The sequence below is a fragment of the Aspergillus steynii genome (assembly GCF_002849105.1).
Source record: "Aspergillus steynii IBT 23096 chromosome Unknown P170scaffold_1, whole genome shotgun sequence".
Classification (NCBI taxonomy): domain Eukaryota; kingdom Fungi; phylum Ascomycota; class Eurotiomycetes; order Eurotiales; family Aspergillaceae; genus Aspergillus; species Aspergillus steynii.
In genome coordinates, this window is record NW_020194398.1 from 1,856,305 (window position 1) to 1,867,831 (window position 11,527).

The 11,527-nt window shown below is 54.6% G+C and overlaps 7 protein-coding genes across 7 annotated transcripts; 3 read left to right on the plus strand and 4 right to left on the minus strand.

Annotated features, from left to right (window-relative positions):
• Positions 1-79: 79 nt before the first annotated feature.
• Positions 80-1,515, plus strand: P170DRAFT_397492 (uncharacterized protein). Its single transcript, XM_024846180.1, has 3 exons — positions 80-156; positions 237-714; positions 781-1,515. Exons 1-3 carry the CDS (start codon positions 137-139, stop codon positions 1,237-1,239), a joined length of 957 nt encoding a protein of 318 aa, XP_024709565.1. The 5' UTR covers positions 80-136; the 3' UTR covers positions 1,240-1,515.
• On the minus strand, positions 1,326-2,914 carry P170DRAFT_431892 (mitochondrial 54S ribosomal mL50 protein). Its single transcript, XM_024848141.1, has 3 exons — positions 2,441-2,914; positions 1,831-2,287; positions 1,326-1,757 (listed from the first exon to the last, which is right to left on the minus strand). The coding sequence occupies exons 1-3, from the start codon at positions 2,884-2,886 to the stop codon at positions 1,485-1,487; spliced, it is 1,176 nt and encodes a 391-aa protein (XP_024709566.1). The 5' UTR covers positions 2,887-2,914; the 3' UTR covers positions 1,326-1,484.
• A 319-nt stretch (positions 2,915-3,233) lies between these two features.
• P170DRAFT_421014 (thiolase family protein) lies at positions 3,234-4,475 on the minus strand (the record flags this gene model as incomplete). The annotated part of the gene is made up of 1 exon (XM_024847336.1): positions 3,234-4,475. One exon carries the CDS (start codon positions 4,473-4,475, stop codon positions 3,234-3,236), a length of 1,242 nt encoding a protein of 413 aa, XP_024709567.1.
• A 761-nt stretch (positions 4,476-5,236) lies between these two features.
• Positions 5,237-6,577, minus strand: P170DRAFT_11931 (uncharacterized protein). The gene is made up of 2 exons (XM_024842352.1): positions 6,078-6,577; positions 5,237-6,000 (listed from the first exon to the last, which is right to left on the minus strand). Exons 1-2 carry the CDS (start codon positions 6,495-6,497, stop codon positions 5,296-5,298), a joined length of 1,125 nt encoding a protein of 374 aa, XP_024709568.1. The 5' UTR covers positions 6,498-6,577; the 3' UTR covers positions 5,237-5,295.
• A 512-nt stretch (positions 6,578-7,089) lies between these two features.
• Positions 7,090-8,830, plus strand: P170DRAFT_431894 (3-deoxy-7-phosphoheptulonate synthase). The gene is made up of 3 exons (XM_024848142.1): positions 7,090-7,352; positions 7,416-7,471; positions 7,649-8,830. Exons 1-3 carry the CDS (start codon positions 7,310-7,312, stop codon positions 8,654-8,656), a joined length of 1,107 nt encoding a protein of 368 aa, XP_024709569.1. The 5' UTR covers positions 7,090-7,309; the 3' UTR covers positions 8,657-8,830.
• A 73-nt stretch (positions 8,831-8,903) lies between these two features.
• P170DRAFT_397504 (cytochrome c oxidase assembly protein COX14) lies at positions 8,904-10,385 on the minus strand. Its single transcript, XM_024846181.1, has 2 exons — positions 9,876-10,385; positions 8,904-9,751 (listed from the first exon to the last, which is right to left on the minus strand). The coding sequence occupies exons 1-2, from the start codon at positions 10,177-10,179 to the stop codon at positions 9,282-9,284; spliced, it is 774 nt and encodes a 257-aa protein (XP_024709570.1). The 5' UTR covers positions 10,180-10,385; the 3' UTR covers positions 8,904-9,281.
• Positions 10,386-10,519: 134 nt separating this feature from the next.
• P170DRAFT_442390 (uncharacterized protein) lies at positions 10,520-11,450 on the plus strand (the record flags this gene model as incomplete). Its single annotated transcript, XM_024850460.1, has 3 exons — positions 10,520-10,974; positions 11,069-11,111; positions 11,196-11,450. The coding sequence occupies 3 exons, from the start codon at positions 10,520-10,522 to the stop codon at positions 11,448-11,450; spliced, it is 753 nt and encodes a 250-aa protein (XP_024709571.1).
• Positions 11,451-11,527: the final 77 nt, after the last annotated feature.

Below are 11,527 nucleotides of genomic sequence, written 5' to 3' on the forward strand. Positions count from 1 at the left end.
TTGATAGACGGGATCTAATCTGGGGGGAATCTCGGCCTTAGTCAGCCCGCCTTATCGTCCCCATCCGCTTTTCTCTCTCTTTCGGTGGCGAAGACCGTCGCTTCCGCCTCGAATCGCGCATGATTTTAGAGCCAACATGGGTAATGATGGAGGAAGGTAGGGATCCCTGCGCAAAAAGAACCCCCTCCCCTCTCTTTGTTATTCTTCATCCACTGACAGATCCCTCGGCTTAACAGTATTCCCACCCGCCGCGAGCTCGTCCGGGAAGCGGCGCGGGCTCCCAGTACGACGCAAGTGAAGGAGACTCGGCGCGAAGTCCAGGAACATTTCTGGAATACCTGTCCGCTGTCGCATAAACTTCTAATTCGACCGATTGTCTCGGACTCCGCTGGAAACCTCTACAATAAGGATGCTATCCTGAAATTCCTCCTGCCCGGTGACGAAACCGATGGCATCAGCTCAAAAGCCGACTGCGAGGAAATCCTCGGTGGTCGCGTGAAGGGATTAAGAGACGTTGTCGAGCTGCACTTCGAAGTCGACACCGAGTACGAGGCCCACCCATCGTCTAATAAGCATGAGAAACGGGAAGGATGGATTTGCCCTGTTACCGCGAAGCAGTTGGGCCCAAGTGTGAAGTCGGTGTATCTGGTGCCATGCGGCCATGTCTTTTCCGAGGAAGCCATTCGTCAGATCAAGGATGACAAGTGTTTACAGGTAAGCTTTTGCTTCCGTCATGATCGTGCCCGACTTCCGTGACTGATCTTTTGCCCTGCTAAATAGTGTAACGAACCATACACGGAAGACAATGTCATCCCGATACTCCCGACCAAGGACTCCGATAAACAGAGCCTTCTAACTCGGTCGCAAAAGCTATACGAGCAAGGCCTTGCCCACTCTCTCAAAAAGGCCCCCGGCTCCAAAAAGCGGAAGAAGCATGCCGGCAATGGTGACTCCGCCGAAGACGCGTCTCGTGCGCAGAAGGAGCAAAGCACGGCGACGAGCCACAGTAGCACGCCAACGCCCACCTCTGGTGCTCCAAATGGTATCAAGCATGCAGCCACGGCAATGCTGACTGCTCGTGTACTCGAAGAAGAGAACGAAAAGAAAAAGAAAAGAAAAATGATGGGCATGAATGAGAATCTGGGTAGCCTTTTCACTAAGAATTCTAAGGACGGGAATTCAAAGAATGGGGACTTCATGACCAGGGGATTTACACTTCCTACGGCGGGCAAAAAGTGACCGGTCACTTCATTCATAATGCATCACGGGCGTCTGGGGTTGAGGTTCTATCTGGAGACACAAATGCTATTTCATCTACTCGAACGAAACCAACACCACAATCTTGAGTAGCTGTGTATATATTGCGACAACATCAGTGACCTGATGGATTGGAATTTCTATAGTACAAAAATAGTCTCTCAAAACATGCTACAAGAACTATAAGACAAGCAGTACTCTTCAAGCCGGCATAGAATGTAGAACTCTTAGATGAGTCCCCTTTCACGAAGCTCCTGGGCAATCACCTTCTTCCGACCCAGCTCCTCATCTCTGTCAGAGCGCTTCTGTCTTTTCGCGAAAACCTTGACATTGGGAAGGTTCTGGAGACGGTTGCTGCTCGCGAGATGCTCGGCCAACTTTTTGGGCTTGGGGTTTAGGGCCGTCTGAATGTGCTGCAAGGCTTGCTTGATCGACGAGATGGAATGGACAGCGGGGTCTGGGAAGTAGTGACCGCTCAGCTGAGAGAATCTTTTCAAGAACTGCGAACAAGCTAAGAGTTAACAAACTAGTCTTTTCACGTATGAATAGCATTGAAAGAAGAGGGAAACGAACGGCAAATTTAGTCATAGGGTCATTCAAAGGCAGTCCCAAAAAGCCCTTCTGTCGCAGATGGCCGAAATCGAAGAAAGGCGAATCAGGTGTCCGCAAACCCGAACCTTGAGAAACACCCTCATCAACTTCTGGCGCCGTTGTGGTCTCGTCGGCCTCAAGAGATTCCTGCCCCACAGCAGCAGCCTCAGTTTGGCCTCCAATCTGTTCAAAGATGTACTCAAGAGCGTTCTGTGTCTCCTGATCGGGATAGACCAAGGCTTCCTTCAATTCGCCGGCTTCCTTCGGCTCGATCTCGCACTTTCTGATCAGATCGTAGACGGATTTGTCGTGATCCAAAACCTTACAGGCGCTTGTCAACGGCTTGTTCAACGAGTGCAGCAGGCAGATTTCAACCGCAGCCTGGTGGGCGGCCAGATGCAAGTGATGCTTCTTGGTGAGTTTCTTCTTGAGCATGAACCTACCAATTCCGTTAGCAAGTGTTCGGGAGAGAAAGGAGATCATCGTCCATCGGCATCAATCTTGCAATGGCTAAAACAAGCGCACGCCTTTGGAGCAATCACCTCCAGGAAGGGGTAAAAGGGCAGGCCAGAGAAAGACCCAAGAAACTTACGAGTCGTAGCTATCAGCCTCCGAAGGAGGGAGGTCTGTCCATCTTCCCAAATGTCCGATATGTGGGATTCCTTCCCATGTAGCGGCCGGCTCGTATGCATCTCCGACGGCGGCGTCCTCGGCAGCTTCATACTCAGCTTCACTGACCTGGGTGGTCTCCGCGACCGTTTCGTCCTGTCCCTCGGCCTGGGTTTTCTTGAATTTCCGCTCGAGAACTCCTTCGCCTCCGTATGGATCTTTCAAACCGGGCGGGTTTTCCGTGCCCCAGAGCTTTCGGCGCACTCGCTCGGTGAGGGGGGCGTTGTCGGACGACGCATTGCGCAGGAATTGACGGGCGATCAACGGACGAGGGAGGGCTTCGTGTCTGCAGACGGAGCAGACATAACGAGTCCGAGAGCCCTGGAGGGATGAGACCTCCAAATTCAACAAGCGCAATGATGCACGCATGGCGGCGGTGTTGGACCGATTGTTGAGGACTGCCGACATGTCGAAAAGTTTCAAGGACCGGATCGGAGAGCGTGTTTCCATCGTCCACGTGACCAGCAGCAGGGCTTGGCGGCCTCAGGATTCCACGGAGTGCCTTCTATTCTTCCACTTACTACGTTCTTTTTCTTCCATTCTTTTTTTCGGTCTTCTTCTATATTGAGACTTCTTTATTTATTCAAATACACAGGATGAGATAGAATATGTATTTTTACGCCGGCATCATTACAAAAAAGGGCGCGAATCATAAGGAAAAACCGCTATACTACTATGTACACAAATTCTCATCGCAAACCAGAAAAGGATGGCCTTTATTCCCGAACGAACATGCCAGCCATTCCCATGCCGGTTCCGATACACATGCTGACGACGCCCACTTCCTGGCCGGTCCGCTCCAACTCCGGCAGGAGAGTTGCCAGCTGTCTAGCACCAGTGGCGCCGAGAGGGTGGCCGATGGCGATCGCACCGCCCTTAGGGTTGACCTTCGCCTCGTCAATTCCCAACTTGCGGGTGCAGTAAAGGGCCTGGGAGGCGAAAGCTTCGTTGATCTCCCAGATTCCGACGTCGGATACATTCACGTCCAGGAGTTGCAGGAGCTTGGGAATGGCGACCGCAGGTCCAACACCCATCTCGTCGGGGGCGCAGCCAGCGACGGCCGTGCCGACCCAGCGGCCCTTGATCGAGGAGGTCAAGCCAAGTTCCGTAGCAGTAGAGCGGCGCATTAGAAGAGTAGCCGCAGCTCCATCGCTGACCTGCGAGCTGTTTCCCGCGGTGCTGGATCCAGTTGCAGAGAAGGCCGGCTTCAAGCTGGCCATCTTCTCAACGGAGATGTTGTGGCGCACGCCGTCATCTTTCGCGACCGTGATTTCCTTCGGGGCGGCATCGGGGTTCTCAGGGTCGAACGAGAGCGTCTTGACGGGAACGATTTCGGAATCGAACAGGCCCGCGTTCTGAGCGTCCGTAGCCTTCTTGTGCGACGCGGCTGCGAAGACATCCTGGTCGGCTCGGGAGATCCCATATCGAGCAGCAACGTTCTCCGAGGTGATGCCCATGGGCATGATGCAATCCCTGGCGTCCTGGGAGGGAGACTCCTTCAACTCCGGCCAGAGAACGGTGGGGATAGCGCGCGACCCGTAGTTTCGCGTCATGGACTCCATTCCTCCTCCGACACCAACGTTAATCGCCCCCGCACGGATACCATTTGCAACGGTGGTGATAGCGGCCAACCCAGAGGAACATTGCCTGTTGATCGTGTGGAACGGGACCGAATGGGGGAATCCGGCGTGGATTTGGGCCATCCGGCCTGCTTTCGCACCGCCAAGTTCTTGAAGCACGGAGCCAATCGAAACGTCGTCAATCAAAGCCGGGTCGAGTTTCGGGTTCGCCTCGAGAGTCGCCCGGAGCACGTTGGCGAGGAGCTCTTCCGGGTAAGCATCTTTGAACCCGCCCTTCTTCGCACGAGTCACCGGGGTCCGAAGAGAAGAGAGAATCACGATATCCGAAGGCGACTTCTGGAGGACCTGGCGGAGGCCCCGAGGGATTGGAGTAGCCATGTTGATGGAGGGGAGAAGAGTTGAAGACGAAGGGTGGTGCGTCGGAGAAAATGGGACGCGGTCACTTATATATAGCCGTGACTAAAGAAAGGGAAAAATGGCCCTCCGAACTGAATTCCGGGGCTCGGGATCCATCGAGGGTGGACGGAGCCATTGAAGCTGCCATCCAAACTGCCGGCAATGAAGATCGGCTAAGGGCTCTGCCGCCGCCGAAAAAAGGTTGGGGAAAGCAAGGCCAGTGTGGAGAAGAAAGCGCAATCTTATCGCCAGGTACCGCGACGGACCGCGGCCGTGGCCAGGCGAGCCTGTGGTCTTTGACCCTTGCGGCACAGTTGAAGGCATCTCGTCCGGCCTGTTTCTCTGTCCCAATCCGAGATCTCGTGTTTGAATCGGGTTGCGCCAACCGATCAAGATTATTGGGTTGGTGCCTGAACCGATCGCCAATTCCGCCGGTCGGATGCGGGTGATTATGTCAGCCCCGTCGGAAAGGCTTGTCGGAAGATGGGATTTCCATGTGGACACCAGGCAAGTCTTTGGCTGCCACTAATGACAAACACGTGGGAATCCTACCTAACTAGTTATAAATACAGGTTCCACTTTCCAGTACTCCGTAATAAGCTCCATATCCCAAACACGTTGCGAAAGAAAAGAGAGAGACAAGGGTGGGGAGGGAAACGCCTGAATGCACTACCACGGGCATAGTACTGGTAGTATGGGGAAGAGGGTCTCTTGGTGTCGTAGCTTATTAAAAACGAAAAACAAGGGGTATCAGGTGATGAGTGAGGAGTGTCGGCGAAGAAGACAAGAAGGGGGACCAGAGTCATGCGCGAATGATATGACTGTAATGCCCCGGTACTTTTCGATGACATTTTTCGCAATCGGCACGAAATCCCATGGAAAATGTGATTTTCTTGTTTCGCGGCTTCGTAACATGATCGGGCCGCGCATGTAAACCAGCAGATGACTGCCATGAACTAGTCGCGTCGGCTGGGGATGAAGCGGCATGAGATATATTATAGTTCATGTCGGTATCGCTAACTGAATTTATGCTGCTCGGAAATCCGTCTTCTGATTCACTGACCGGGCTGGGGAGACGTTGATCCTGCCATGGCGCAGGGTCGTGTATCTTCTCGGGCGTGGGTTCATCGCGGCGTGCAGGAGCTAAAGGATTCCGAGTGTCCATACTGTCATGTCGCTCGCTGATAGTGAGTGACTGGTTGATCATATTGTTGGGTATGGGGGAGGGCTGAATCCCGCCGTCGTGATTTGCGGCTGCCGTCCATGCCGAGGGGAAGGATTCTTCTCCACTATCGATCTCCATTCCCGTCCTTAAACTATGCGATTGCGCAGTTGATCGAGAAAGTCGGTTCGTGGCGCTATATCCATTGTCTCCATCCTCCTCATCTGATGATTCGACGGGTGTTATAGTGGATAAGCCGATTCTGGAAGCAACTTGGTGGGCTTCGGCGAAGGAAGGTTTCTGGGCCGTGTTCGGAGAGGAACGTAAAGCTAAAGGGCAGAATTTCTATATTTCGTATTTCAAAGGGTCAACGACTCCGGACGGAAATATTACACGGGGCACGACCCGTTGGTGAACCGAACCTTTCGTTCATGGGATGCGTTGTAGTCGACATCCGCCAGATCCCCATGTTCCCTCCGGCGCTTGGAGGAAAAGCCAAACATGGCCCTTGACGAGGTATGAACGGAATACGAGGCGCAGAGAGAGGGAGGGCGAGGGAGAAAGAGACGATCTGAGCTATCAATAATGCATGAGGTTGTTGTGCTCCGGGATAGTATGGTGCAATGCAATGCACGTCGAGACCGATTCGGCGGATGGAAGACGGTCAGCAAGCGCGAGATGCGAATTGGCAGGGATGAAGACCGCCGACGTGGAACAGAGCGACAGGCGGATTGAGGGACGGTTGACGTTCCTCGTCGGCAGGGACGACCGGGCGCCAAGCCGAGGTTTGTCAGGGTGGACGCTCTAGCGAACATGCGGTTAGCGTGCTGGGCGGACACCATGTGGCTCGATATTGGTGGGCGATCGTCAACTTGATCTATCGCACAGGGTATGCAGGTATGCCCGTGAGAGCGAGGCCTCTCGTCCGTCCGTACATGCCTGTATGCCTGTGTATGCCGGTAAACTCAGACCATGTACCTAAATTGGCACGCCATATCGGTCTTATGACTGGCGGACGCTCTTCGACCTCCGCGAGGAATGAAGCTGACCCGAAAGGGAGCGGTGAAAAGTCCCAGCCAGCCAGCGTCCTGCACGCGGTGCAGCGTGTGGCACTGGCGATACGTACGCGATGCCTGCAGACCTCGACCATTCCATTCCACCTATGCATACGGGGGGTTGCGGTGACCGCCGTACCAATGGAGTCCTCAGGTGAACATACCTGGGTACCTCGCCGGTACCTCACCTGCTGGCAGGGAGACCTGGTCACTCGGGCCTGGCTGAGGTACCTGGTAGGTACTCCGTAGGGTAGTAATACCGTAATGCGCCGCTCCTAGTGGCCAACCTAAATTTTTTTTTTTGTGCGCAGGGCACTGACTGGCCACCGCCCCACCTGACATGCAATTTTACCAGTCGATCACCGTTTGGCTCCGTACCGAATGTATCATCTTCTTTTCTTTCCCTTCTCGCTCTCTGCTAGGGATTGGACATTCTTCGCTTGCCCATAAGCTTCCTCGTATAAGAACGATCTTCCGGGTCCCTTCTTCCTCCCTCCTCCTCGACGTTTCTCTCGTTTCATCGTTCCTCGAATCCGAGTCGAAATACCCTTACTCCTCCGCCCTCGAGCACATTACATTGTCCTAGGACACTTTGCATAATGCCCCTCATCAAGACGACAGAGATCAACGAGGACACTCGCGGTGAGTCGCTATCCCTCCAATCCCGCTACAACACATCCACCTAATCGGGATATTATCCCACAGTCCTCGGATACGATCCCTTGCTGTCCCCCCAGTTCCTTCAGACCGAAATCCCCGCTGTGAGTCACTCCTGTCGGAGCCGTCCCTCCCCCCCCCAAACAACTTTGCGGATGCGGACACGACGGCCCTTCCCTTCCTACCTACCATTGTGAGGTAGTCGGGTCAGTTGGAGGGGGCAATTCCTCTTTGATCCGTTTTTGTTTCCTCTGCTTTCTGTACTGACGACTGAATTCAAGCCCGCTCATGCCATTGCCGCTGTCCGATCCGGCCGCAACCAGGCAATTGAGATCATTGAGCAACGCGATGACCGTCTTCTGGTTGTCGTCGGTCCGTGCTCCATCCATGACCCTGCCACGGCCCTCGAGTATGCAGCTCGCCTGAAGGAACTCTCCACGAGACTTTCCTCCGACCTCTGTGTCATCATGCGCGCCTACCTGGAAAAGCCCCGCACCACGGTGGGATGGAAGGGATTGATCAACGACCCGGACATTGATGAGTCCTACAACATCAACAAGGGACTTCGGGTCTCCCGTCAGCTGTACGCCGATCTCACCAGCATGGAGATGCCCATCGCAAGTGAGATGCTGGATACCATTTCCCCCCAGTACCTTGCAGACCTCATCTCGCTCGGAGCCATCGGTGCCCGCACAACCGAGTCGCAGCTCCACCGTGAACTGGCCTCGGGTCTGAGTTTCCCCATCGGCTACAAGAACGGTACCGATGGAAACCTGACTGTTTCGATCGATGCCATCGGCGCCGCGGCTCACTCCCACCGCTTCCTCGGTGTGACCAAGCAGGGCCTCGCTGCCATCACAAAGACTTCTGGCAATGAGCATGGCTTCGTGATCTTGCGTGGCGGCAGCAAGGGTACCAACTACGACCGCGAGAGCATTCGTGGTGCCCGTGAGGCCTTGCGCTCCAAGAAGCAGCGGGAGGTGGTCATGGTGGATTGCTCGCACGGTAACTCGAACAAGAACCACCGCAACCAACCCCTGGTCGCCAAGGAAATCGGCGACCAGCTTCGCGAAGGTCAGGATGCGCTGGTTGGCGTCATGATCGAGTCCAACATCAATGAGGGTAACCAGAAGGTGCCCGCCGAGGGCCCGTCGGGCCTGCGCAAGGGAGTCAGCATCACGGATGCTTGCATTGATTGGGACACGACCGTCAGCGTCCTGGAGGACCTGGCTGATGCCGTCCGTGCTAGACGGGCCGTTAAGGCGTCTGGCAAGGCCAATGGCAACTAGATGACAAGCCACAATACTACCAAAAGAAAAAAGCGCGAATTTTCCTTTGTTCCAAAATGATGCTTTAGATACCATTAATAGTGTCTCTTTTCTTGTTTGTCTTTGAGCTTCGGTTTCGGCAATTGGCATTTAGATGACATTCTCTAGGAGCCAGATGGTGGTGACGTTGGGAAGAAAAGAAAAAGAAAGAAAGGGTTAGGAATTAGCTAGTCGTTGTGAAACTTAATGATCTGGACAAAAAAAAGTCCTCTTGGTTCTCAATTTATTTCGGACGCGTTGAGTCGCGAAGGCCCATGCCCATGCCGTATGCTGCTCTAATATTCAATTCCTGGATGGAAAGCTGTAACCAAGGGTTCGGGAAGTATATGTACACATGATGGCAGTGACCCAGTATTACATCGGTTCCAAGACGCGAGACACCCGAATAGACGCCGTAACCTCCAGATCGGTGGAGTACAGGGGAGGAGGGATCGGAGGGGGAGTAATAATGATAACAATATAACAGTAAGAAAAGGCAGACCAAATATGCTCATGCACACACCATGGAAAGAATCACCCCCGCATCATGCGGATTGTTTTGTTTTCCTTCGTGAGTTCTTTTGTTCTTTTCAACCTCGCTTCGTCCTTACCGCCCCGTGAACCAACTCTTCCAGCCTCGTGCTGACTGCTTCGCAGCATTTTCCGCATTTTCCGCCATCGCATCCAGTTGGCCCGATGCCGAGGGTTCTTTCGACTGGGCGTCTTCCAAGGCCTTTGCGTTGAGTGCCTCCAAAACCCCGGGCTTGTTGTCGGGCACGCTCCCAGACTGCGGGTGTCCGGACGGGGAATCCTCCGGCTTCAGTCCACCTAAAAGGTACTGCTTCACCTTATCCCATGGGCGTTCGGCCTTCTGCTCTTCCTTCTTCTGCTTGAAGATTTCGCCGATTTGTTCGTTCTTCAATAGTTCCAATTGCTCCGACGTTGCCGATCCGTTGGCATGTGCTGTCTTCGCGTCCTGCAGCTTTTGCAGCTCTTTCTCAACCCACAGAGCCCGCTGCCGGCGGTTGTATAACGTTAAGGAGACCAGAGAGTAGACCGTAAGAGCTCCGCAGACACCTAAAGGGGAGAGTCTATCAGACACAAGTTGCTTTTACTGTCCCCTCCAACCCTCCAAACGAAATCGGCGCGGAGGGTAAAGAAGGGGGCGCTCTCAGATGCATGGGAGTATCAAAGGACCTACCGGACGCGGTAATCAGAGAGTAAACCATCACCTTGTGCGCTTTATTCGCGAACCGCCGTCCCACATCCACCACCTGATCTACACGAGATGTCGACTGGGCCATTCGAGCCGCCCGGGCCTGTGCTCGCAACCGCTCGACCTTTTCTTTCGGAGTCTCCGGGTTGCCCCCCGGCCCCTGCGACTGGGAGTTCGACGCCGAGTTCGACATATGACTGGGCAGTTTATAGGGGGCATTCCCAGGTTTGGAGCTGGCATAGGGCCCGGTGGCCGTAAACCTCGTCGCATCGGCGGCGGATCGGGACATATTGATGGTGGTGGGTGGTGGTGGTGACACCGATGATAGGAGGCTGAGGTTGGGCAAAAGTGGCGTCTGGACGAGCGGGGAGGGACCTATCGAACCAGATTCATCAAGACCTCCGACCGGAGGCAATTGGCAAAGCGAAAAGTCGGCCTTGAGGGGATTGGAGGTGGGTCGAAACAAAGGACGTCGGCGACGGAGGAGCAAAATCGGGCAAATTTTCAGGAAGAAAGTCGAGGGAGCAGAAGAGGCTAAAAGCCAAGACCCGCCGCAGCCAATCGGCCTCCGGGGAGACGCTCCGTCACCTTCCAGCTTCCTTTCTTCTCGCACATCAGGCCATTCAGCCATGACTTCGCCCGTTTACAACGCTGCTGACTTGACCTCGGTCCTCCAAACGCTGTCCGCGCTGTCCAACCCGGCCGCTCCCCCGCCAGACCATGCCGACTCCGATGCCTACGAACCGACCGACGCCCTGCCCCCATCCCCCATAGTTTCGCCGCAGCCACGACCCCCGGAGTCCGAATCGAATCGCTCCAACCCAGAGACCACCTCTCAACCACGATCTCGAACATCCGGTAACCCGGCCGGTTCCATAGAGGACACTTCGTCCATCAGCACATGGCCGGCTGCATTGCGACATGTGATGCGCGCGGTGTCGCAGAATGAAGACCTCCAGCGTCGCATCCGCTGGCTGATCCAAAGACAGCACGACCACGAGAAGCAATGGTGGCAGGGACGAGATGCCTTGCTGAAGAAACAGAGGGCTCGTGTCGATAAGAAGAAGGAGTTGGATGAGGTCTTGTGAGTGACGCCTGCCCCTGGCCCTGGTCTTCCAGTCCCCTCGCCGGAGTAGCTGCCCTGTGATCTGCAGCTCTTTCCCTCTGACCTCGTCCAGACGCTCGGTGGGAGCACCCGTGGATAACACCAAACAAATTTCCGTATGTCCACCAAGAAGTTCATCCCGGATCCGCGCTCGGTTCGAGTCACTGCAGTCAACTAATCACGGTATCGTTGCAAAATAGACAGCCGAGGAAGACGAGGCTGAGTTAAAAAGGTACGACAGCAAAGTATACAGAGCATCGAGGCAAATGGCCGAAGCAATGGCCGCCGAACTGCGCGGCTTGCAGATTCCATTTTTCAGCATCAAACCGGGGCTTGTCGACTCCTCTTCGGAAACTAATTCCCATCCCCTGTCTGGCGAAATTCTCACAAGAGAGGAACTATCCGGACTCCAGCGTCGCATACTGGAGCTGCTCCAGGACCTTTGCAAGGAGTAACCCTTTGGCCAAAAGCAGTTACTTGACCGCCACTACCCTCAAAATCAGACTTGACGCTTTCTTCCAGTGCATGCTGG

Excerpts from the sequence above, each read along its gene's own strand:
- P170DRAFT_431892 (XM_024848141.1), bottom strand. The coding sequence starts at position 2,886 with ATGCGTGCATCATTGCGCTTGTTGAATTTGGAGGTCTCATCCCTCCAG. Across the intron at positions 2,288-2,440 it reads GAGGCTGATAGCTACGACTC|GTTCATGCTCAAGAAGAAAC; the intron begins GTAAGTTTCTTG and ends CGGAATTGGTAG. Across the intron at positions 1,758-1,830 it reads ACCCTATGACTAAATTTGCC|TTCTTGAAAAGATTCTCTCA; the intron begins GTTCGTTTCCCT and ends GCTTGTTCGCAG.
- P170DRAFT_11931 (XM_024842352.1), bottom strand. The coding sequence starts at position 6,497 with ATGGTGTCCGCCCAGCACGCTAACCGCATGTTCGCTAGAGCGTCCACC. Across the intron at positions 6,001-6,077 it reads ACGCATCCCATGAACGAAAG|AAATTCTGCCCTTTAGCTTT; the intron begins GTTCGGTTCACC and ends TACGAAATATAG.
- P170DRAFT_397504 (XM_024846181.1), bottom strand. The coding sequence starts at position 10,179 with ATGTCCCGATCCGCCGCCGATGCGACGAGGTTTACGGCCACCGGGCCC. Across the intron at positions 9,752-9,875 it reads CTCTCTGATTACCGCGTCCG|GTGTCTGCGGAGCTCTTACG; the intron begins GTAGGTCCTTTG and ends TCTCCCCTTTAG.
- P170DRAFT_431894 (XM_024848142.1), top strand. The coding sequence starts at position 7,310 with ATGCCCCTCATCAAGACGACAGAGATCAACGAGGACACTCGCG. Across the intron at positions 7,353-7,415 it reads GATCAACGAGGACACTCGCG|TCCTCGGATACGATCCCTTG; the intron begins GTGAGTCGCTAT and ends ATTATCCCACAG. Across the intron at positions 7,472-7,648 it reads TTCAGACCGAAATCCCCGCT|CCCGCTCATGCCATTGCCGC; the intron begins GTGAGTCACTCC and ends ACTGAATTCAAG.
- P170DRAFT_397492 (XM_024846180.1), top strand. The coding sequence starts at position 137 with ATGGGTAATGATGGAGGAAG. Across the intron at positions 157-236 it reads ATGGGTAATGATGGAGGAAG|TATTCCCACCCGCCGCGAGC; the intron begins GTAGGGATCCCT and ends TCGGCTTAACAG. Across the intron at positions 715-780 it reads AGGATGACAAGTGTTTACAG|TGTAACGAACCATACACGGA; the intron begins GTAAGCTTTTGC and ends CCTGCTAAATAG.